Source organism: Acyrthosiphon pisum, chromosome A2, assembly GCF_005508785.2.
Source record: "Acyrthosiphon pisum isolate AL4f chromosome A2, pea_aphid_22Mar2018_4r6ur, whole genome shotgun sequence".
Classification (NCBI taxonomy): Eukaryota; Metazoa; Arthropoda; class Insecta; order Hemiptera; family Aphididae; genus Acyrthosiphon; species Acyrthosiphon pisum.
Genome location: NC_042495.1, coordinates 64,039,473 through 64,061,871, shown reverse-complemented (window position 1 = coordinate 64,061,871; position 22,399 = coordinate 64,039,473). Strand labels below are relative to the sequence as shown.

The following is a 22,399-nucleotide window of genomic DNA, read 5'->3' as shown; positions in this document are numbered from 1 at the left end:
GAGATTATACCTTCCTTGTATCTAGAATCTATGTATATTATTTTAAATTATAGGTACAAACCTTTCTTTTTTTTGGTACAACAGCATAATCTGATTGAAAATCATTATTTTCTTTATTATACAAAGCTTCTCTACCATCTAGCTGTTTATGCAATGTGACAAGACACATTTTTGTTGTAATTATAATTTTATGTTTAAAGTAAAACAGAATAATACATACCATAACATTAGAATTTCGATCAATAGGTATTGCTCCTTCCCGTAATTTAGGCCTTTTGTAACATATCTAAGAGATAATATTTAAAACTACTAAAAAAATTAAGGTGAACTCATAGATCAATATTAATCTATGGTTGAGCCTATCTAAATGATTAAGTAATAGATTAATATTCACTAACCGAAAATTGACTTTGGCCTGAAACCCATGTCTTAATGATGTCATCAGTTTTGAAATGTACCTCACATACTCTATAATTGGATTTCAACTCTATACCAAGAGCATTTTGCCACAAATTAATTGCATTTTTAGGTATACCAAAAGTACTACCATTGCCTATACAATTCGGTACACAACACCGCATGTTAAAATAAGACAAACTTAATTACACTACACTGAATTTATGCAAATAGCATCGATCGTGGGTAACAGACAACAGTTATCAATATTCAGAGTTGAGAACATGAGAATATCATCATATTTCTCTATTGTTTTATATAAATAAAAAATATATTATTATGTAATTTTCAATATCAATTGGTAGTATTTAAAAAGCGCGGTAAAAATAATCAGTGTCTTATATCGGTGTAATACATTTATCGCTAGATGGCGCCAGTCAGTAGTTCCATAGCTGATATAGGGATTCAGTTAGACGGTCTCCTTATCACAATTCGATGTGTAACCAGTACACGATGTAGGTAAACCTAGTTTTACCTACATCGTGCTTCGACCATATAAACTAAGTTACTAAGTATGGTTAGGTTAGTACAGTGGTTACCCTGTGACCAACTTGACGTGGTGTTGCACAGCAAGTCGGGGGATATTTTCGATTTGCAGAGCGGAGCGACGGCGCAGAGGAGCGTAGCGACGAGTGCCGCTAGCATGGCATCATTGTATGATGTTTTTTTAAAATTGGTGTCACTGTAATATGCTGGTATATGCTGGTATGGTATCGTGGTATAAGCTATATGTTATCATTATCAGCAATCACAGTATATGTTATCATTTATCACTTTCTTTGGAACAATGTATATTGGGATAATAATTTTCGGAATAAACTAATTGGGAGAATTATTTATTTGACATTTTCTAATTTGGACTAATAGTTTTTAGAAGAAAATGTATTTTTCGGAATGAATATGATTGGAGAGAAAAAAATTGGGAGAATTGGTAGCGATTCTTCCAGGTACAGGTGGCAAAACAATCAAAATACAAACTGACAAATATCTAAATATAACTGATTATCATGTTTATTCATTATTATTTAATAAAATAGTTTTGCACATAATCTTAAAAAGCCTCATATCGTCTTTCTCTCTTTACGTTCTCTCTTCCCCAAAAAAGCACACGGCCTCATATGGAACTTGTATAGGCATGTCCTATCATGTCCTATCCATTCTTATATTATCTATTTTCTATATTGTTCTGTGATCTAGGGAAGGTTACTATGATATTACCATGGTTAGTATGTTATCAGTGATTTTACGCGGGACCAGTCCACAACAACAACTAAAACCATACTGTTGTCTGTTGAGTGTCGACCACGAATAAATATTATAAAGAATATTATATTTGTATTTTGTGTGCGGGTGCAGGACGTACCTAAATTAAATTATTATTATCCTTTTCATACTATTATATTAAACCTAATCAGTAATCATACAGTTTATTACAATTTACCAGTGTTCGAGTAACAAGTAACGAGTCACAGGTTTACAGCTGTAGTTCACTAGTTTTCATTTTTTAATCTGTTACTAATAAACACCTACTAAAAATTAAAAAAGGGTATTTTTGTGTTTCTGTCAATCCCTCGATAGTGAGACAAAATACTAGCTGCAATATTTAGGTGAGTAAAACCACATCATTGTATTAATTAAAATTGTATACATCAAACGTAAATCGATGATAGAAAGAAAAACATAGGTACTTAAAATGTTTTTATAATAATAACTTATCTTTTCTTAAACCTCTAAGGAATATAATTAAAATGGTTTTAAGCTGTGTTATGAAGTAAATTATTTTTTTTTTTTGCAGTAATCAATTTTTTAAATGTATAGTTTTTAAAAAACTGTTTAATTTTATCACTGTATGTTTATCATTCAATGTTTTTACGTTCGTTGTTAAGTTCATTAAGTGTACAATGTTTTTTAATTGTTTTCTTTTGTGTTTTTACTTATATAGAACAGAAATTTGGATTTAATTTATCCTACCACAGTTGATGACATTTTACTTCTCATTCATATCTGGTAAACAATGGCGTACAATGATATGCATAGACAATTGTTGCAGTATTTCATGCACGAAAGAATGGTTTTTGAAAAAGATGCTAAAAAGGTGATTCAAATTCTGTTTCCCGAGAAAAACACTGATAACATTATTGAACTAATAAACTCTAAAATTTCTCCACTTGAATTCAAAATCAACAAAGTGGTATGTGAACAAAATGGCAATGTGGCCTATGTATTCATTGCTACGTTTATTGAAGATTTTAATGCTAAGCCGGATCCAAGCAAAATAATCTTTGGCGGACTCGTTAATCATATTTTTGCTTCAGGTGGATCAGTAACGTATGACCAATTAATGACATTTTCTAAGAATATGTCTGATGCTCAGTTGGATAACTTTTTTGCATCAAAATATTTGATTGCTGACGAAGACAAAAATATATTTTTGTCACCATTGGCAATTAGCGAATTAGAAGGGTATTTGATCGAAAAATTTCAGGACAAAAGATGTATGGGTTGTATGAGTATTGTTGGACATGGTATCAAATGTCAGTCATGTGAAAAATTTGCACATGGACATTGCTTGACTGCATATTTTAAAAATGTGGGCAGCAAGAAGTGTCCCAAATGTTCTAAGACATTAGATGTTAGTTGGTTCTCGATAAAAACAGTCAATAACTTATAATAAATCTATTTGATTTATGATTATTACCTAAATGGCTTACTATACAATTTAATATTTTTTTAATGTAATATGTAATTTATAAAACATTTTGAGTGTAAACATGTTATGCATTAATTTTTTGGCTATTTGTTACATGTTATTGTATATAATATTTAATTTAAAATTACAGCGCTGTTGCATAAAACTGTATGTTATTTATAGACAAATAGATAGTTAACTGTAAATTATAAATAAAATGTAGCAGGCTAATATCTATAAATGCTTGTCAAAGAAAAATATGTCTTTAATTAAGAAGAGGTATTTCAATAAGTAATACTAATTTACAACTTTATAAAAACATTTTGGAATTTACTAATGATTTGGGTATTAAATATATAATTATTTAAGACTAGTATAAACATAATACTTATTATTTTATGATGTCTAATGAATGACTTGTATTTTTATTAGTACAAATATTTTATTGACTTAGTAAAGTATAAAATGTAATTTCTATATATAAAAGTATTAAAGTATAACAGCATATTGTTCTTAAATTTTATTTGTAAAATGTGTAATATGTATGTAAAATCATTGCATATGATTCAAAATGTACAGTATACTAATAAAATAAAAATAAATTTTTCATCAGTTATTATGTGATTTTAAGTTAATCATTCATACCATTGTTTAAGTGTAAGTAGTCTATTGCTAATATTATGTCAACCAATAGGTATTATTTTGATGAATATTGTATAAGAATATGTTTACACAAATTGATTATAGAATATAAAAAAATAATATCCTTAATACCTATGAATCATTTTCTTCTGTAATGTACTATTCTGTGTAATGTAAATAATAAATCTAATAATTTATTAATATATTAATAGACCGTTTCACTCACAAATAATTGATATACACGGACATGAATAATGGCTATAGAAAAATGAAACTGGCAATGGTTATGAACTTTTTGGCATGGAATGCTTTTAGAAGCATATTTTACTTTTGCTAAGAGGAGAAAGAAAATGGCGGAAGACAATCAAATGAAGAGATAATATTATAGAGTAGATTGGGTGTTTCAGTATTTTCATTGTTAAGCATAGGTTTGTGGAATGTTAATATTTCTTTTATTTGGTAAGAACATTTTTAAACGTGTGAAATAAGTTGGTTGAAATAAATTTCAAATACAGTTTGTTTATTTATTAATCAATTGGAACAGATTACATTATTAATATAAATTAAATAATTATTGAAATAAGTATAACATATCACTAAGTTACTAACTTTAAATTATATTTTATTACTATTTAACAACAATAAAATATGTACCTACCACTTATAATTGTATATACATTTAGTGATGCCTATGTGACTATGTTCTTTTGATTTTGTATCATGAAGAATTTAGGATGTTGACTGATCACTTTTTGACAACCTTAAACAAATAATTATTTATGAATATATATCGATAGTTATAGTAATTTGAGTTTTTCTATAATATAAATAATGCTTAAATCTTACTTGCGTGGCGAGGTTGGTGGTGGTGGTATTAAAGCATCTTCTTCATAAATCATTGCCATTCTGCAGAAGTCAATTCTTCTTCTTTTATTTTTCTACAATAAAACCAATTAAAATTATCAATCACTACAATAAAAATAATATATCGAAGTATAAATTAAAACTATTTTGATTGATCTATGTACATTGAACATTTGAAGTGAGATGGGTCTATGGAACTTGATAGATTTCTGACTAGAGCCAGAAACGTGTTTGGCAACAGCAGCTGTCAAGGGTTTTAATTTTTGATCTTATAAAATCTGTTATTGATCTTGCAGTATAGATTTCTTATCTTGCACAGAACCTTATGGATTTTAGCATTTATCAAAAGATGGAAAAATTTTTATTTCAATAATAATTTGGTTTTAATTACATTTATTTTAAAGACCTAAATAAATTTAATCACCCCACTTTTTATGACCCCAAAAGAAATTTTTATTAATTTTTATTTAGTTTGAAATATACATACTCCAATAGAAATGTAACATTCGTCTCCGTCACTGCTTGATGAAGTTCCGTCTTCAAAGTATGATGTTTTAGAAGAACCATTTACATCTATTTCCACACATAGTTGTTTGAACTGTTCGTTCACTAACATAGGCTACAATAACAATAATTACAATATAAATGAAAATTCAAAATCCTACATGTGATGTGTAAAATTGTAAACATTTATATAGACATATAATATAGTATTTTATTTACTTGAGTAAATGTATTCAATGTGTTAATATCTTTACGCAACACTTCGTTTACGTCTCCGTAGTTCATTTGGTATCGATAGATTAAATCTGGCGTTATTACAATATCATCCATCCAGAATGGTTCCTAAAATTTAAATTTAATCATACAGTTTATTTGTTAATAAAATATGTTTGATGTAAAGCACTCGTGTGTTATTATACCTTTTTAATTAACTGGTGAGAACAATTGGTTTTTTCAAATACATTTGGCAAAGGAAAGTCCTGAAATTATTAAAATTTTTATTAAATCATAAAACTATATAATTATTTTTTAAATTGTAATACCCTAATTATTTAAATTAAAAAGTTATTTTAGTTATTAATTATTTATTTATAAACTAATGTTTATCACTATGTACAAATTTTAAAATATGAATGTAGAATGTACCATCTGGACCTAATTACCTTTTATGTTATACCTTAATACCTACCAGTTATAATATTATGTTATCTGGTGATGTTTTAGTCTCTATCTATTTAATATTTAAAACCAAATATTAAGGTTACTATTAAGAAGGAAATGATCAATGGTTTTAACATAGGAACTTCTGTCAAAATTATTATGAAAGATTCCTTTATTCGATTTTCACAGTTTCCCTATGTGTAGAAAATCTATTGCAAGAAATAATAAATATTATCTAAATCACTATTGATTTTGTTTATTATTATTGTAATATTAAGAAACAATAAATCTAATTATAAACGATACTTTATTTAAGTAGGTATCTATAATGTAGATGGAATTATTAATTATTATTAATCAAGGATCATTGTATATTTAATTATGACTACAATTTCAAGTTTTAAAAACACTTGCTCTGCTCAAAAAACTTGCATTCAAATACTTTGTTTTGTAATTGATTTTAAATATATTGCACAAAATATTATTCTAAAAATAGCCAAACATTCTACCACAGAATAGATTAAATTAATCATTAATTTATTAATAATAATTTGTTAATTAATCTATTTTGTGATTCTACCCACGGATTAAGATATCTTAGTATATCTTAGTCCGTGATTCTATAAGGCATATATATACCTCTAACTGGACTAACTACTGTGTCCTGATCTACAGTAGGTAAGTCTTATCAATTTTAACACGATTCTGTTTTACGGCGTGTAGGTTAGGCAATATAGCTGCATTCCCGTGTAGTTTCAAATATTATGTATGACGTCATTCTTTGTATGCAAATTTTTAGCATTTTTTTTCGTTTCCAATAATATCTTATCTATATCTTAGTTTGTAAATCATTCAACTTCTTAATAAATTCAATAGTTATTTTAAAAAAAAAAAAATCAAGTGGGGTAAAATTAATTGATATTAACCATATATGGATATGGTATTGGAATCTTCAGTAAACATCATTCGATTTTTGTCAAAATAACGGAAAGAGAAAGACACGATGGTTTTCACTAACTCAGAAGCTTCTAAGTAATAGAGAAAAATAACATCTAAACAAGAGTAAAAATAGATACAATTATGTTGTGGTTAACAATGGTATCACTGTATCGGTTGTGTTGGATAAAAGATTTGTATAGAATGCCGCATCCATTAGTTTAATATCAATGGGTCAAATGAGATAATAGACAATAATTATAATTCTATTATACCGTTCAATAACATAATAAATTATGACCAATATTGAAGAATATATATATTCGCCTAGAATTTCATATTATATCAGTTTGGCCCAAACTATGATCTTAAAATCGTTTTTGGAATATGGTAATTATTATTACCTATTGTTATACAACCGTCACAAGTCACTAAATTATTATTAATTGTGTAGCGCTAAAATACGTAAGTAAACAAGACTTAACATACTTCTCTTTCACTACTGTCGGTTTTGTCTCGTAAACTTGATGAGTAATAACTACTTTCTTCGTACATCCATCCACTACTAAAAATAAAATATTAAAACTAAAGATGGTAAAGTATAGTTTTATTATTTTTATCAAAAATATTATTTAAAAATAGAACTAACCTTGATTTTAAACTCCCAGTATCTCTTTTAAAATCGGAATCAGAACTTGTTATAACTTCTTCTTGGTTTACACGTGATGCTTTTGTTTTCATTTGAATATTCTACATAATTAATAAAATTATAATAATAACATACCTATTCAATAATTTTGTTAATGAAGAAATAATATAATACCTAAATATTAGGAATGTAATTTAAGTATTAACATTTAATAATTTTGATAAACTGTAAAACTGTAAAAATGAATTACCTGGTCACTATTTCCCGATTGCATTGATGTTTCAGTTTTATTTTCAATATCCTGGTATAATTGTTGTATATTATTGAACTGAAAAATTTAATTTTTATATCCATGCTTAATATGTTTATTATATTATAGTAATATAGTAGATATAATAGTTTATTGTATTAGTGTACTAACCAAATTAAGATCTGGAAGCAACAACAAGACATATCCAATCAATACAATTTGTCTATTCGTATAAGACATAAGTATAGTAACCAATAACAAATTGTATGATCTCAAAACCAAAATATAAAACTTGGAGATGTCTAATTATTTATAATATATTATATAGTATATATTGCAATATATATATTATATAGGTACTGGTACTCGCATAGGCGCAAATAGAGGGGCGGCTTTAGGGGCTAAGCCCTCCCAAAAATATCCATAGCCCCCCCAAACATTTCCTACATTTCGTTTTAAACTTATTCAATATTATCAAAATAAGGCTTTAACCCTCCCAAATCCCAAACGCTATTTGCGCCTATGGGTACTCGTAATAATTTTAATATTTTTAGTGTTACAACAAATCATATCCATTTATAATATACGATATCTCTAAAATTAACAATCGGATTTTTCTGATTTTTGCACCAAATTTCGGGGGGTTTTATTTATTCTTAATAATGTGCAATAAAAAATTTTGATCAACATATTGAGATATCTTGTTGTTGCTCCGAAGTCTTCAAATTATATATTATTGTTATCAAGTTGGAAAATGGTTAGGTGAGGTAAAAATATTGGTGCTGATTCGGTATGCACTCTACAGGTTTTATAGTTCTACACTAGTCTACGTTTGGTATGGGGGATATTGGACAACAACTGTATATACATTATCTGCCTCGTTTTTATATAATATGTTAAATATATATTTTAGATTCTGAGCGGAACGATGAATGTATTGATTTTACAATGATGTGGTTTTTTTAAAATTTTTATTTGTGTCTGTGAACACGATAAGTAGTTTTCAACAAAATCGATTTTGATTTTTGTTGTAACTCTAAAAAAAATGACCGTAGAAACATAAAATCACTGGTTGTTAATATTATCATTTTATATACACGATAAAATTTTCAAAATATTTTGATTTGTTTTGAACTGTTAATGGACATTTTCAGTTTTCCTATTTTTTAGTTTTTTTTCTATGAATGTCAATAAAATTTTATTTGTTGGGCTAAAAAGTGTAAAAAATGTAATACAAGACTCCTGATATATTGTTACAATAGTAGGTAAAAAATATTAAAAATACATAGGCACAATTGTTGACAAAATTTATCAAATTTAAAATTTAATAATTATTTTGTAGTTAAAAATGTATAAAATGTTCAACTTTTATTGCTAAGGATTGAAAATTTAAAACAAGGTTCCACGTAAAGAAGTTATATTATATAAATTACTTTATTCACAATAATATCATAGGCTTCGCTCAAAATCGTTTTTCTTATACAATGATATTATTATATCATTGATTCAAATTTAAACCATACATTACAGTGACCCACTTGTAACCTACTGTATACCTACAGCAGAGCGACACCCACTTGCCCACCTTTTTTTATACATATTGAGCATTTCTTTCGACTTTATTATCTTATCTTTGACCATCATTCATTTCTAATTATCCTTACTTTAAGTTCTATTATTTTAGGATTCAATAAAAGTCGTATTTTGGATTTTCAGTTACATATAGCGCTCACGGACGTTACCTATGAGTAGAATATTTATTTTTTCAATATTTTATTTTTTTGTGTATTATTAATTAATTGTGATAGCTGTGGTGATGTTTTGTGAGTTATATACTACATTACTACAGTACCTAGTGCCAAATGATATCGTGTGTCATCGGTTTTTAGTAGAATTTCTGTGCCACAGAAATGCAGGTGAAACTACGGAAATGCCGTAATGGGGAGTGGATGGCCAGTTTTTGGTGTCTAAAATGAGGCTGTCATACATCAAGATCGCGTGCTGGTAGCAGCTTTATTTCATTTTGCTGACTTGAAAACCAACGTTTTTAACAGTGGGTTTAAACTTTGTCAAATTTTTGAACTTGTATTGATGTTTGTATTGGAATTGCCCACACAAATGAGAAATGGTAATAGATTGGATAGGAACAGGCGATGAGTGTGTTACGGACTGATTTAACATGTGCCGAGAAGTATGCACAGCTGTTTTGAAACTAAAAGAAAAATGGTTGGAAATGCACAAAATCCAATTCAGATTGACGAAGCTCGTTTCGCTGGACGAAGGATGTACAATAGGGGTAGATTATTAGCTGGAGACACTCCTTCCTCCTTGACAGATATAAATTCTGAAGTTATTAATAACCAAAAACGGTGCACGTGTAGATGGCCCCTGGGTATTTGGTTTAAAAAATGGAAATGGTTGCCGTTGTTTTTATGTTCATCGAAGCGATCAAGAAAAACTTCAGCTTCTCATTAATAGAACGTGAATGCGAGGCAGGATCAGAAATTCATTTTGATGAATGGCTAATGGCCATGCAATATCGGTGTCTCACAAGCCGAGGTTTTGTACATAAGATGGTAAAACACCAAATCTCATATGTGCGTATAGATGTAAATACAGGAGCCCACACTAGAAACATTAAGAGGTTATAGTTGGAATGGAAAATGAAATTATTGAAAAAAATAAGTGGTGTTCCTCTTAATCATTTACAGTATCATCTTGATCACTATTTCTGGTGACTTTACCGTTAAGACACAGCCAGGACCTTTTTCTCGCCATTTTAGAATACCGAATTGGGACCAAAATACTTTACGTCTGTTAACATTTTTTTGGGAGAGGTTATTGGAATGTAATTGCCTTTGTACGGAAAACATCAAATTTTTTTTATAGGCCCAGTAAAAGATTTATGCCCCGGACTCTACAAATTGTAGAGATGGCGCTGACTATAAATTTAGTAGTGTATTGAAGGGTATACGCGGCTGGGGACCGGTTGATATATACTGTGTATGACGCTGTATACGACATTATACCTATTATTAATCAAGTACACAACACCCATACAATAAAATTTATAAATTTTCGTGGAAGCATGTAAACCCAACTTAACATGTTGTCACATGTGGTGTCAACTGTAAAGTATCAGAAATAAAACAATAATTGAAGGTAAGAACAATAATTTGGGCCCTATGTTATTTTAATAGTTGATTAAGAGTCGAAATATTTTTAAAATTTTTTGGCGTACTTATAAAAAGTCTTACATGAAAATTCGGTATGTATCTACGGTTTTTTTGACCAGAGTTATAACAAAAACTGAAGTGGCGTAAAAATTCCCGTTTTACTTAATTTTGTTTTGTTTTTCTCGACGTTTTTGAAAACTACTGGGAATTTTCAATTTTCAAATGCATCTAGATTCACTTTTCTACCAGAGGAGTTATTGAAGTTGAAAATTGAAGCATTATTTCGACTACTTAATAAAAAGCACTCGTTGTAAAATCAGTACATTCATCGCTCCGCTTAGAATCTAAAATCACTGAGCATTATATGGATTATTCTGATGATAATTTCGAATTTGCCATGTCATGCGCGTTACTTACTAAGACGACTAATACAGTAATACATAAGACAACACGCCATGTGGGTACGACGTCCTCGTATAACATATTTATGAAAACAAATATTAGGTATATTATATGATAAGCAATTTAAAACTATGATATGCATAGACTGAGTTTGTACTTTTAAGTCTTAGAAGAGAAAACGTTAAGTTTCAGATACACCCTACAAGTGGGTTTATGGGTGCCCTTGAAACATACAGTTTATGTGTACCGGTATACATAAGCAATATATAATTCCATATAATAGAACTTTTTTTTCCATATTATCGAGGACCGAGAAGAGAACCACGCTTTGCATTACAGCTCCCCGGATAACCATATAATAGAACTTAAAAGAAATCTATTATATGAGATATTTATAAATTATAATGTTATGTATAGAAATTCGAAATATAAGAAGTAGGTGATCTTATATTTTAAAATTTGTTATGTAACTGTAGAAATAATATTGTATACTTCGAGTGTAGCTAATAATATTAAATATTATTTAGGAGCTGTGTACCCATAATTTTATTTACAAATACACCAGTACAGGCAGTTCAGTAGTTCACCTCATGACTATAATTACTCATTATTAATTAAATTCATACCTGTTGTTCCATATGTAAAAGTTGAGAATTTTCAGTAAAGTGACTTGGCATACTCAATGATTGTAACTTGTTAGATAACGTTTCTGTAACATAATGTTTAAAATATTATCCATCATCTGCTTTGTTCATAATTATTGTATTAACTATTATAAATTAATATATCTATTATTCTGAAATTTAAAAAAGCTTGTGTTACTTTAAACACAACAAAATTTTTTTTATACTTTATAGTGAATAAGTGGTATTATTAGGTATTATAAAATATATCAATAGTATAATCGAGAATACAAAATGAATTATATAATTGCCACTTTTAATTTATTAAATCTAAACGATATCGATTACCTATATGATTAATGGTTTATATAATGATTATATCTTTTTTTCTGGTATAAGTACCTTGATTATTTCCAAACTTGATGTCCATAAAATTCAATTTATTTTGTACAGGCATCACATTATTACTAAGTGGTACATTATAGACAAGTGGTTGGCATGGTACAATTAGTGCTTGACTTGGTAAAACAAGTTTTTGGCCTGGGCTTGGTTGTATTGGTGGTAAATCTGTCCTACATTTTAAAATTTCACAATTAAAACATTTTAATAATTTTAATATAATAATTAGTGCAATATGAATGAACTAACATTGTTTGCGAATCTCGTGTAATTTGACAAAAAGACCAAATTTGTGTTGATCTAGCTACAGTAGGGGTAGTAGCAATGTCTTGATGCTCAGGTGGTTGTGTTACATTAGTCAAACCACTGATATTTGAAAGACATTTTCTTTTAGAAAGCTTGCATGATTTATCTTCATTTGCATTTGAATTGTTACGTTTTATTCCATGAGCTATATCAGGCTATATTAAAAATATATTTTTATTAATTCCATTAATCAGTATTTTTTTTTTTATTTTAAATAATTGTATTTACAATGTATATAGTTTGATTTGAGAAATTTTGTTTTTTGGACAATTTGTTTTTTTTATGCTGTTTGACGAGATCACATTCCATTTTTTCATTGTGACTAAAATAAAATAGCATTTATATATTAGGTTTAGGTAGTTCATTGATCAATTATAATATGTAAATGATAATTACATAGTTTTAAACACAATTTAATTTTTATTTATGTTATTAATAGTATTAACTATTAACATCATAATGCATATGCAAAATTTAGGAGGTATTGGCACCCCCAAATTTATAATAACACCAGTACGCGGATTCAATTGTGAATTCAAAGTAACCATTTCGATTTGTTTTGTATTGTAAATTTGTTTTTTATTTTATTATAAATAATTATAATAATTTGTTAAAATAATAAATATAGTAAGTTAGGTAGTGTTATGAAGGATTATTAAAGTTGGTTGTGGGGGTTGGGGTTGGCAAAACCACGTTTCAGTTTGATCGTCATCCCCATAAATTTCACCGAAATTGCGTCTATAATAAACATTTTGGTAAAGTATTGATTTAATACATTATCATATTTTAATTTACATAAAATGAAACTTACCGTAAAAGCATTTTTTGAGTAAGTTGACAATTTTTACTTGCACTTTGTTCTGAATCATAACTATGAGAATTTTGAGTTACGATCCTATTTAAAATTATTGATGTTCCACTTTGGAACAATGGTATTGTATCTGGTTGAACTTTAGTCGTATCTCTAAACATAAAATGTATTACCTATCGTAGTATAATAATTATAAATATATGTTTTATTTGGTAACTAACGTTTCAAAAGAAGTGATTTTTCTTGCATCACATTTTTTAGAACCACTTGAATCTTCTGATGAATTTGTTTTTGCTTTGCTATTGAAAAATCTAAACATAACACCCAGTAAAATGTTAATATGATTTCAAAATGGATACAAAATATGTGTGCTTTAAACATTGGTGCAACTATATATAATATATAATAAATTATAGCATCAGATAATTCTGTCTTGATTGTTATAAGCCTGTTTAAAAATTACCAAGTTAAATATACTTTTATACTTAGGTACCAATTGGTAGATACTAATTATTAATACAAAATGTAAATGTAACTTTCATATGAAAATAATTATAATGTTAGTTATAAGTATTATAACTTATAATTACATTTGTCGTTGTTATTTAGATTGAAAGGAATTATAGTGAGGTAAGTATACTATAGTTCTGCCTACAGAACGGAAATAATAACTGTATACAATAATTTATAATATACAATAGTAACAATACATAATAATATATAATATGAAGCATACCTTTGAATGTTGTCATTATAATTAAGTTCATTATAACTTAATAGTGTATCGGAACTAGATTTACTTTCATAGTTGTGATGTTGAGATAAAGACGTGGAGTCGTGGTCCTAATGATGCATTGAAACATAATCAGTATTGAACGGTTTTATAATATTCCGTAGTATTATTAAAACTTACAGAACAATTACCAGACATTTCTGGTAGAACATTTTCATTTAGAGGAACTTTAATTGATGGATGTACAAAGCAATGCATAGATTCAGTCAAATCTTTATATTCCATTGATATTTCTTTTTTTGAATTCGTGTCCATTGTTTGATTTGTTTCATATGCAACTTTAGCAACTTCATTGTTCTATAATATAATAATTTAATACAAACTTGCATTTAATGTATTTTATCTTACATTTCATATTTTTGTACACAATTGTGGTATAATTGCAGTTTAGTTCCCCCTCGCTATTTTGAATTTTATTCATCAAATATTATATAAATCATCGAGTTAAGAACGATGGTGCAATCAGAATTTGCGCTTACTATTAGTTTCGAAGTTATGGCTTTCCAAAGTTTTCGATTTTACGTTCATACGTAGGGATCAAAATTTATTTTTTAATTTTCTGAAAATTCGGGTTTTTTTCGGAAATGTATTATTTCAATATTCTCCAATTTTTCCACGTTTTCCGAGACTCTGGGAAAAAAACCGTTTTTATTCGAAATTTTTCCGAAATTTTCCGGCATTTTGATCCTTATTCATACGCATGCCCGCAATATAATGTCGCACGGAGGACCTCGAGTTTGGTGACCGGAGCCGGTAGGCGAAGGGAGCCACTATATACTTATTTTATTTAACTGGCTATCGAGTCCACTTAGGCCCACTTGGGTAGGTATTGCATAGCAAATCGAGGACTTTTATTCGTTTTTAACTGTCCGAGCGAGCGCAGCGAGCGAGTGACCCCACTTGTTGACTCAGTGCAACAAAAATGCATTTTTTTTTAACCTTGTGGCCCACTTGGGTAGGTGTTGCATACCAAATTGAGGGATATTTTCGTTATTAATTGTCCGAGCGAGCGCAGCGAGCGAGTGACCCCACTCGGCGACTCGGTGCAACAAAAATGGTCCTCCGCGCGGCATTATAGTAGTGTTGCGGGCATACGTATAAACGTAAAATCGAAAACTTTGGAAGGCCATAACTTCGATACTAAGTATGAGCAACAAATTCTGATTGCACTATCGTTCTTAACTCGATGAGTTACAAAAGTTTCGATAAGAAATTCAAAATGGCGAGGGGGGACTTAACTGCATTTGTTCCACAATTGTTATTTTTTAAATTATAAACATTTAAATATCATCAATGTAATAGGTAACTAAGAAGTTCATGGTATTGGCTAAAGGAAAAATAATAATATACATAGATACTATAAAAATTTTTCTGAGTTTTGAGCTTTTGACCTTAATCAGATATACATAGGTATATTATTATGTGTATGATGTTCATATATAGGTACTTAAGAATTTTGTTTTTTTTTTTTAAATAAATAATGGGTTAGATGTTTACTTTTACATTTTGTTACATAATAAACTTGACAAGTAGGTAGATGTTGTACAAAATGTGAATAGTTTAAAGTATAAGAAATCGAAAGCAATGATTACTTCATTCGTTGTTTTTTCAAAAATTCTTGGTGTTTCATTTAAGCCATATTCCTCTTTTGTTTCTATATCCTTCAGAATAGTATTATCAGCCAGAGTTGTGACGTCAGGATTAATAGGACCCTTAAACATAATTTTTTCGTTATTATAATTAAGTACATTATGTTTATTTTAAAATTACCTGAATGATTTTGTGTTTACCAATAACAAATTCTACTCGACCAGACCACGGATTTACAAAAGTAGACCATTCTGTTTGTATTAATGCAAAATCACCATTTTGACATTTAAACCGGTAAGGATTTCCTTTCAGTGATATACTCTTAGCTTTAATCACTAAAAAAATCAACATTAAAAAGACATTTTACTATATGGTTTACACAACATTTTGAAGATAAAATTGAAAATTTACCATTTGTGTGGATTTCTTTAATAGTTGTTAAATCTTTAATACAGTAATAGTCGAAAATTGATCTCCCAATAAAATTTTGTGGTAGATATCCAAAGTATGAGGTGATTAATTTATCAACATAACACCATTCAAAAAACGGATTATGTTTAGTGATAAATTTAATGGAATTTTCTATTATCTCTTCAGAACCTAAATGTAAAAAATAAAATATATTGTCTGCTTGTTTTATTTCTCACGAGTAAATGATAGATATAACAGATATTGTTTACCCACATGTGTATGCTGAGTGAATTAGCTGTGCTTTAACAAACAATACTAATTGAGGTCTTGATAATTGTGGCAAACTAGGTGACGTTGAAATGTGTGATAACTCTTTGAATGTTATCGTTAGCTTACAGACTTTATAGTAATTTTTGGTTTCAGATATTGAATAACCCATATTACAGTAAAATCCATCATTGGTCTTGGGTCTCAAATAAGTTACTGCAGATACACCATCTAAATATTTGTTTTTAATAGTTTATTCATGTAAATGTCATACACCGTACACCCGCATATAAATATTTATATCCTACACATGTCGAACATTGACAAATTATATATAATATCGGGGGGCAATGGTAACTATTTGTTAGCCATTATTTTAGTACATGTGTCCTGTATTAGGTATCAACTATCATATTATAGTATTTTATCATTGGTAGTAGGTACGCATTCGTAACGTTTTAACTATGTCATTGATATTACATAGGTAATTGTTTTATAGACATATAGTAATTAGCCAAAATAGACATTTAGATATATTTGTTTGACGAGTCTTCATATAGATTTCAGTTGATCTCAATAGACTAGTGACTAAATACTAATACTAATACGGTAGTATACATGATGTGTATTAATCACAAATGTATAAAAAATACTATCGGTGGATTTACCCTTATATAATAATCCATTGATTCCTTTAAAAACTACTAAAAAAGCGTCTCTTATATTGTTGTTAAAAGAAAATACAGACTATAGGTAATATTGTTTACTGATTTATTAGAACATACCTGATTAGACTTGGATATAATTTATTTATTAAAACTATAAAATCATAATTGTACATATAATATTTTAATGCGACGAATAAAATATATAGATACTAAACTTACATTCGTTGACACATTTTTTTTTAAATTAAAATAATATTAAATGAACATTTTTTATTTTGCAACATTGGTTACAGCCTAGGAACAAATAGGTTACTCCACAGACTCTGTAAGTATATATAACGTTTAATAAGTAATAAAAATACATATCACAATATTTTTATGTAGGTATAAATGTATAAATGTATAAATTATATAGATACAATTGTATAATATACCTACAGTGTAACAGGAAGACTTAACAAAAAAAAAATATACAACTTAAACGTATGACAAAAATTGTGGAAATTATATGATTAGTAAATAGTTTAAGAAATATACTCATGTCAGCAAATTCCCAAAAAATATTATTTTGAAAAATTCTAAAAAATAAACTACTTGACTTAGATAAATATTTTTACCATCAAAATTGTTCCTATAATCAGATTCACAAAATTGATATTTCGAATTTATCGAAAAAAATTTAAATTAAAAAAAGTAGGTAAGTGGAGGTCGCTCTGCTGTACAGTAGGTTACAAGTGGGTCACTGTAATGGATGGTGTTAAATTTGAATTCAATGATAGGTATAATACCATTGTATAAGAAAAACGATTTTGAGCGAAAACGGTCAGTCAGCCTGTGATATTACTAAGTATATTTGATGATATTATTATGAATAAAGTAATTTATACATATTATATTTACCTATTTCCGTGGAATCTTGTTTTAAATTTTCAATCCTTAGCTATAAAAGTTGAACATTTTATAAATTTTTAACTACAAAATAATTATTCAATTTTAAATCTTGTCAAAATTTGAATTTTAAATGCTTATAAAAAAAATTGTGCTAATGTATTTTTAACATTTTTCAACTGCTATTGTAACAATATATCAGGAGCCATGCATTAAATTTTCACGCTTTTTGTACCCAACAAACAAAATTTTATTGATATTTATAGAAAAAAAATTGAAAAAAAATTGAAAACTGACAATGTCCGTAAACAGATCAAAAAAGAGTCAAATTACTTTCAAAATTGTATGGTATATAGAAAATGCTGATATAAACATTCAGTGATATTTTCAAGTATCTACAGTCATTCCTTTTTTTATTACAATAAAATAAGAAAATCGTTAGGTACATGAGAAATTGAGTGAATATCAAATGTTGTAAAAATATGAATTTCAAACGATCATAAAAATTTAATTTGACTTTCTTGTAGAGCTTTTTTTTTTGAAAAAGGTAGACAAACTTATCAGGAATCTTGTATTACGTTTTAAAATCTTAGATTTAAAAAGAACATTTTTCATGAATTTTTAACTCAAAATAATTTGGAAATTTAATTTTTTTCATCTGCCTTTGAAACAATATACTAGGAGCCTTCTATTAAATGTTCAAGCTTTTTTAACCAACAAATAAAATTTTATTGACATTTATAGAAAAAACAACTAAAAAAATGCAGGAAATTGAAAATGTCCGTAAACAGCTCAAAATAAGTCAAAATATTTGGAAAATGTTATGGTGTATATAAAATTCTAATATAAACATTCAGTCAAAATTGTATGTATCTACGGTCATTTGTTTTAGAGTTGCACCAAAAAGTAAAAACCAAAATCAATTTTCTCAAAAACAGATTTGGCGTAAAAATTCCCGTTTTTCCTTAATATTGTTCTTTTGTTTTTCACGTCATTTATAAAAACTATTGGGAAATTTTTTTGACCCCTCAAAGTACTAACTAGATTCACTTTCCTATCAGAAAAGATACTGTTGAAGAAATTCAAGAATTTTTACTGTCTGCAAAGGTGATAACAGACACAAAATTAAAAAATTAAATTAAAAAAAACATACATCATTGTAAAATCAATACCGCTCCGCTCCGCTCAGAATCTAAAAATTAAACTAAATTTAAAATTTTTTATTTTCAGTATTAAATAATTTTTTTATATTATATACGTGTAGCGCAAGTTACTATAAATTATATGTGTAAAAAAAATAAATATTAAATATTGATTAGAACAAAAGTTATTTCATGTGTCAGGTCTTCCTGTTATACACTCTGTATAGAGCCATATAGGTATGTAATTTTAGGTCTCTTTGTACCTAAATATACTGGCTATAAATAGTATAGCTATACGCTATATGTGTTAACCCGAAACCCTAAACTCAATGCAACTACATCATTCTTTCACAATACACAATACATGCACCTATTTTATATTACTCATAGTACAATAATTAGAAATATAATGAACTGTAAATTAACTTAATTACAATTAAAAAAATATATTTTTAGTGCCTATAATACTATATCATTTTTATGCCATTAATATTATATTTTTTTTTTTAAACATACCTCCTCTAGTAATTATGTAAGGATCTGTAAGAATAGACGTCATATGATTGACAAATGTCATCCGATCGTTAGGATGAATAAAATCAATAAATGATTTATCTTTCCACATGTCTTTTGGACAGCCCATACTTTTATCAATACTATTTGATATATCAATAATTAGACCATCATTCATGGACACAATAACACCAAATGAATCGTTTTGGACATCATTTGACTCGATTATTTCACAGAATTGTGTGTCTTGGTCTTTTAATGCCTTTAAAACAGTATCTGTAAACAATTGAATATTTTTTTTAAATTCTTATTCAGTATATATTAAAATCAAAACCTAATTCTTCCCTATTAAGGTTTACATTATATAATAATTGCAATTTAAATATCTAATACTTCGGATCTAGTATCTACGGTTATTCGTTTTTAAGTTATATCAAATAAAAAATATTAATATTTAATTTTAACGTAAAAAATCCCTTTTTTCCGATTATTTTCAAAAGTACTAGGAAATAATTTTGTATTATTTTTATACCCCTTCCCAAGTTCTAACTGTCCAACTAAATCCAATTTTTTACCAGAAATCACTCCTATAAAGTTGAAAATTTAAGCATTTTTACTACCCCAAAAGATGACTGACAAAAAATAAAATTAAAATAAAACATATCGTAAAATCAATATACATTTATCGCTCTACTCAGAATAGAAAACGCTAAATAAAAATCGTTTTTTTTAAATTATTTTATAAATCATCTTATTTACAAGCTATTTAGTATCAAAAATCGGAAATTGGAAATCAACAACAGACACCACAAAGGCACGTTACGGGTAGCTATAGTATTAGCACTTAGCATCAGTACTGGTTAGGCTAGGTATGGATGATAACGGTAGGCTATTCAGTACTGACATTCAGTACTCGGCCGTTACTGACATTTATTACTTGATCAGTACTCAATAATGGGAATACAGTACATATCTACGTGAAAAAATTCTGTATGAAAAATACAAGGATTTCTGCCAGCAATCCACCGACGCGGGATTTGATCTCGCTATCACCACCCTACCTCTGATTTCTAACCTAACATCTAACCGATTGAATAACCTACTGAGTTGTTAATTGTTCCCGATATTTTAGCATTTAAGTTGATTCGACGCTGCGATGTGTATATGAATTATGCACCATGGTGTGGAGGGGGTAGACTCAATCGAATCTGGCTTTAAACAAATGTTTTGGGCGGGGGTCCTAGTGTCCTCCCCTGGAGCCGCCCCTGCTGTGGGGTAAAACCAAAACTTTGGTATGTGTCCTGACACCTAGTGGCTCATCCAAATCCACCCTTAAGTCAACGGGGGAGGGGGATACAACTACTAGAGACACTGGCTAGCCTTTACTAATAATTTATGGAACCAAACTCCCGTAGTGTACCAGTACTAGGCTGGGCTAAACTAGGCTTGGCACAACTACAAGATACACTGGCAGGCCTTTGACACCTATAGTATGCCAGTATTGAGTCAACTGCACTGGCTGCCAGTGCTAGTTCTCCAGTACCTATACTATTGTAGTACTGGATACAATTTTAGCCAGTACCTGTGATCAAAAGGGCCAGCCAGTTGTTGGGTAGCCAGTACAGGCACATTACTACGCCCTCTGTAAGTGTCAGCATAATACATACGCATTTCCGATTGCCGATTGGTATATATTGTTGAATGTTATAAATTAATTTGATATTTTTATAATAAAAGAATAAAACTCTAATAGATTACCTATAATAGTTAATGTATTTCTAGGATTTGAAGTTGAGTTTGTTTGATTTAAGTCCCGATATGATTGACACAAATAAGACAATTGCAAAAACGCCATATTTTCTTGAATGGGATCTACTTTAACGTCATTATGTACATTTTTTAAATCATCAGTTTCCATTTTTGAAGCTGGATGTGGAAATTCAATAAAAGTCTTCATCGCGATAAACATATATTTTTTAAATTATAATTTAGTTCATACCATTGATGCATAATTCGTTCGCTTGTGTTGAACTTTTCTGTTTAGATTTTGAACAAGTAGCACTTGGTTTTTGATTAGTGTTCAAGCCTCTTATAGTTTGGCTTGATTGTTCGACGGGTTTAGAGTTTAAAGTTGACATTTTCCTAGATATCAAAAATGTTTAACATTATTATTCGTAATATTGTTTTTTTTTTAAATATTTCATAGAATCGTTTGATAAATTGTAATAAATTATAAATATTTTATTTTATTCCGATTAAATATGTTTCAAAGTTGATATTTTATGTTTAAGATAGGAAGTAAATTAATTAAGTCTGTTATTATATAAATATTTGATTTAAATATCATTATTTCTTTAATAGGACTTGCTACCAAGTGCTACCCCGCATGTGTTTTCTCCGTCTTACGAATGTACAACAAGGCCAAAAACTGTTTTCCTGGTAACAACTTTACTTTCTCTGACTCTCTGTATTTACAATAGAATTACCAAAAGTCTACAACGCATAGGGGAGAACTTAATCTGCGACCTAGCGTTTTAATTTTTTTAATAACACTTACCAATCTTTTTTAATAATTAAATGAAAAAAAAAACCTAACGTTCTTAAAACCAATGCTTTGCACCCAAACGATTTATTCGGGTTATGGTTTCGGGTGCTTCAAATAAAAATAGAGGTTGTGGTTTCAGGTTTTCTTCATTTTAAAGAATATGGGTTTTGTTTAGCCAGTTTATTTATTCGGGTTATGGGTTATTAAAATCGAGT

General features: G+C 28.4%; 2 protein-coding genes across 5 annotated transcripts in view; one reads left to right on the top strand and one right to left on the bottom strand.

The window, feature by feature from the left end:
• Positions 1 to 1,574: 1,574 nt before the first annotated feature.
• LOC100163645 (non-structural maintenance of chromosomes element 1 homolog) lies at positions 1,575 to 3,909 on the top strand. Its single transcript, XM_003242663.4, has 2 exons — positions 1,575 to 2,063; positions 2,399 to 3,909. Exon 2 carries the CDS (start codon positions 2,471 to 2,473, stop codon positions 3,125 to 3,127), a length of 657 nt encoding a protein of 218 aa, XP_003242711.1. The 5' UTR covers positions 1,575 to 2,063; positions 2,399 to 2,470; the 3' UTR covers positions 3,128 to 3,909.
• Positions 3,910 to 4,181: 272 nt separating this feature from the next.
• The window catches only part of per (period), a 22,725-nt gene continuing 4,507 nt past the window's right edge, over positions 4,182 to 22,399 (bottom strand). The window contains exons 4-26 of one of the 4 annotated variants that reach the window (XM_029488962.1): positions 21,639 to 21,781; positions 21,398 to 21,565; positions 19,643 to 19,915; positions 16,435 to 16,659; positions 16,162 to 16,350; positions 15,931 to 16,085; positions 15,753 to 15,872; positions 14,281 to 14,457; positions 14,104 to 14,210; positions 13,589 to 13,678; positions 13,368 to 13,520; positions 12,785 to 12,878; positions 12,500 to 12,711; positions 12,254 to 12,423; positions 11,855 to 11,937; positions 7,651 to 7,728; positions 7,401 to 7,501; positions 7,241 to 7,313; positions 5,575 to 5,634; positions 5,375 to 5,497; positions 5,139 to 5,270; positions 4,634 to 4,725; positions 4,182 to 4,547 (exon numbers count right to left, since the gene is read on the bottom strand). In XM_029488962.1, the coding sequence (XP_029344822.1) occupies positions 4,517 to 4,547; positions 4,634 to 4,725; positions 5,139 to 5,270; positions 5,375 to 5,497; positions 5,575 to 5,634; positions 7,241 to 7,313; positions 7,401 to 7,501; positions 7,651 to 7,728; positions 11,855 to 11,937; positions 12,254 to 12,423; positions 12,500 to 12,711; positions 12,785 to 12,878; positions 13,368 to 13,520; positions 13,589 to 13,678; positions 14,104 to 14,210; positions 14,281 to 14,457; positions 15,753 to 15,872; positions 15,931 to 16,085; positions 16,162 to 16,350; positions 16,435 to 16,659; positions 19,643 to 19,915; positions 21,398 to 21,565; positions 21,639 to 21,781 (3,049 nt within the window). In that variant the 3' untranslated portion in view covers positions 4,182 to 4,516. Of the gene's footprint in view, positions 4,548 to 4,633; positions 4,726 to 5,138; positions 5,271 to 5,374; positions 5,498 to 5,574; positions 5,635 to 7,240; positions 7,317 to 7,400; positions 7,502 to 7,650; positions 7,729 to 11,854; positions 11,938 to 12,253; positions 12,424 to 12,499; positions 12,712 to 12,784; positions 12,879 to 13,367; positions 13,521 to 13,588; positions 13,679 to 14,103; positions 14,211 to 14,280; positions 14,458 to 15,752; positions 15,873 to 15,930; positions 16,086 to 16,161; positions 16,351 to 16,434; positions 16,660 to 19,642; positions 19,916 to 21,397; positions 21,566 to 21,638; positions 21,782 to 22,399 lie in introns of all 4 variants that reach the window. The other 3 variants (XM_029488961.1, XM_008182156.3, NM_001171105.2) reach the window with 3 other exon arrangements.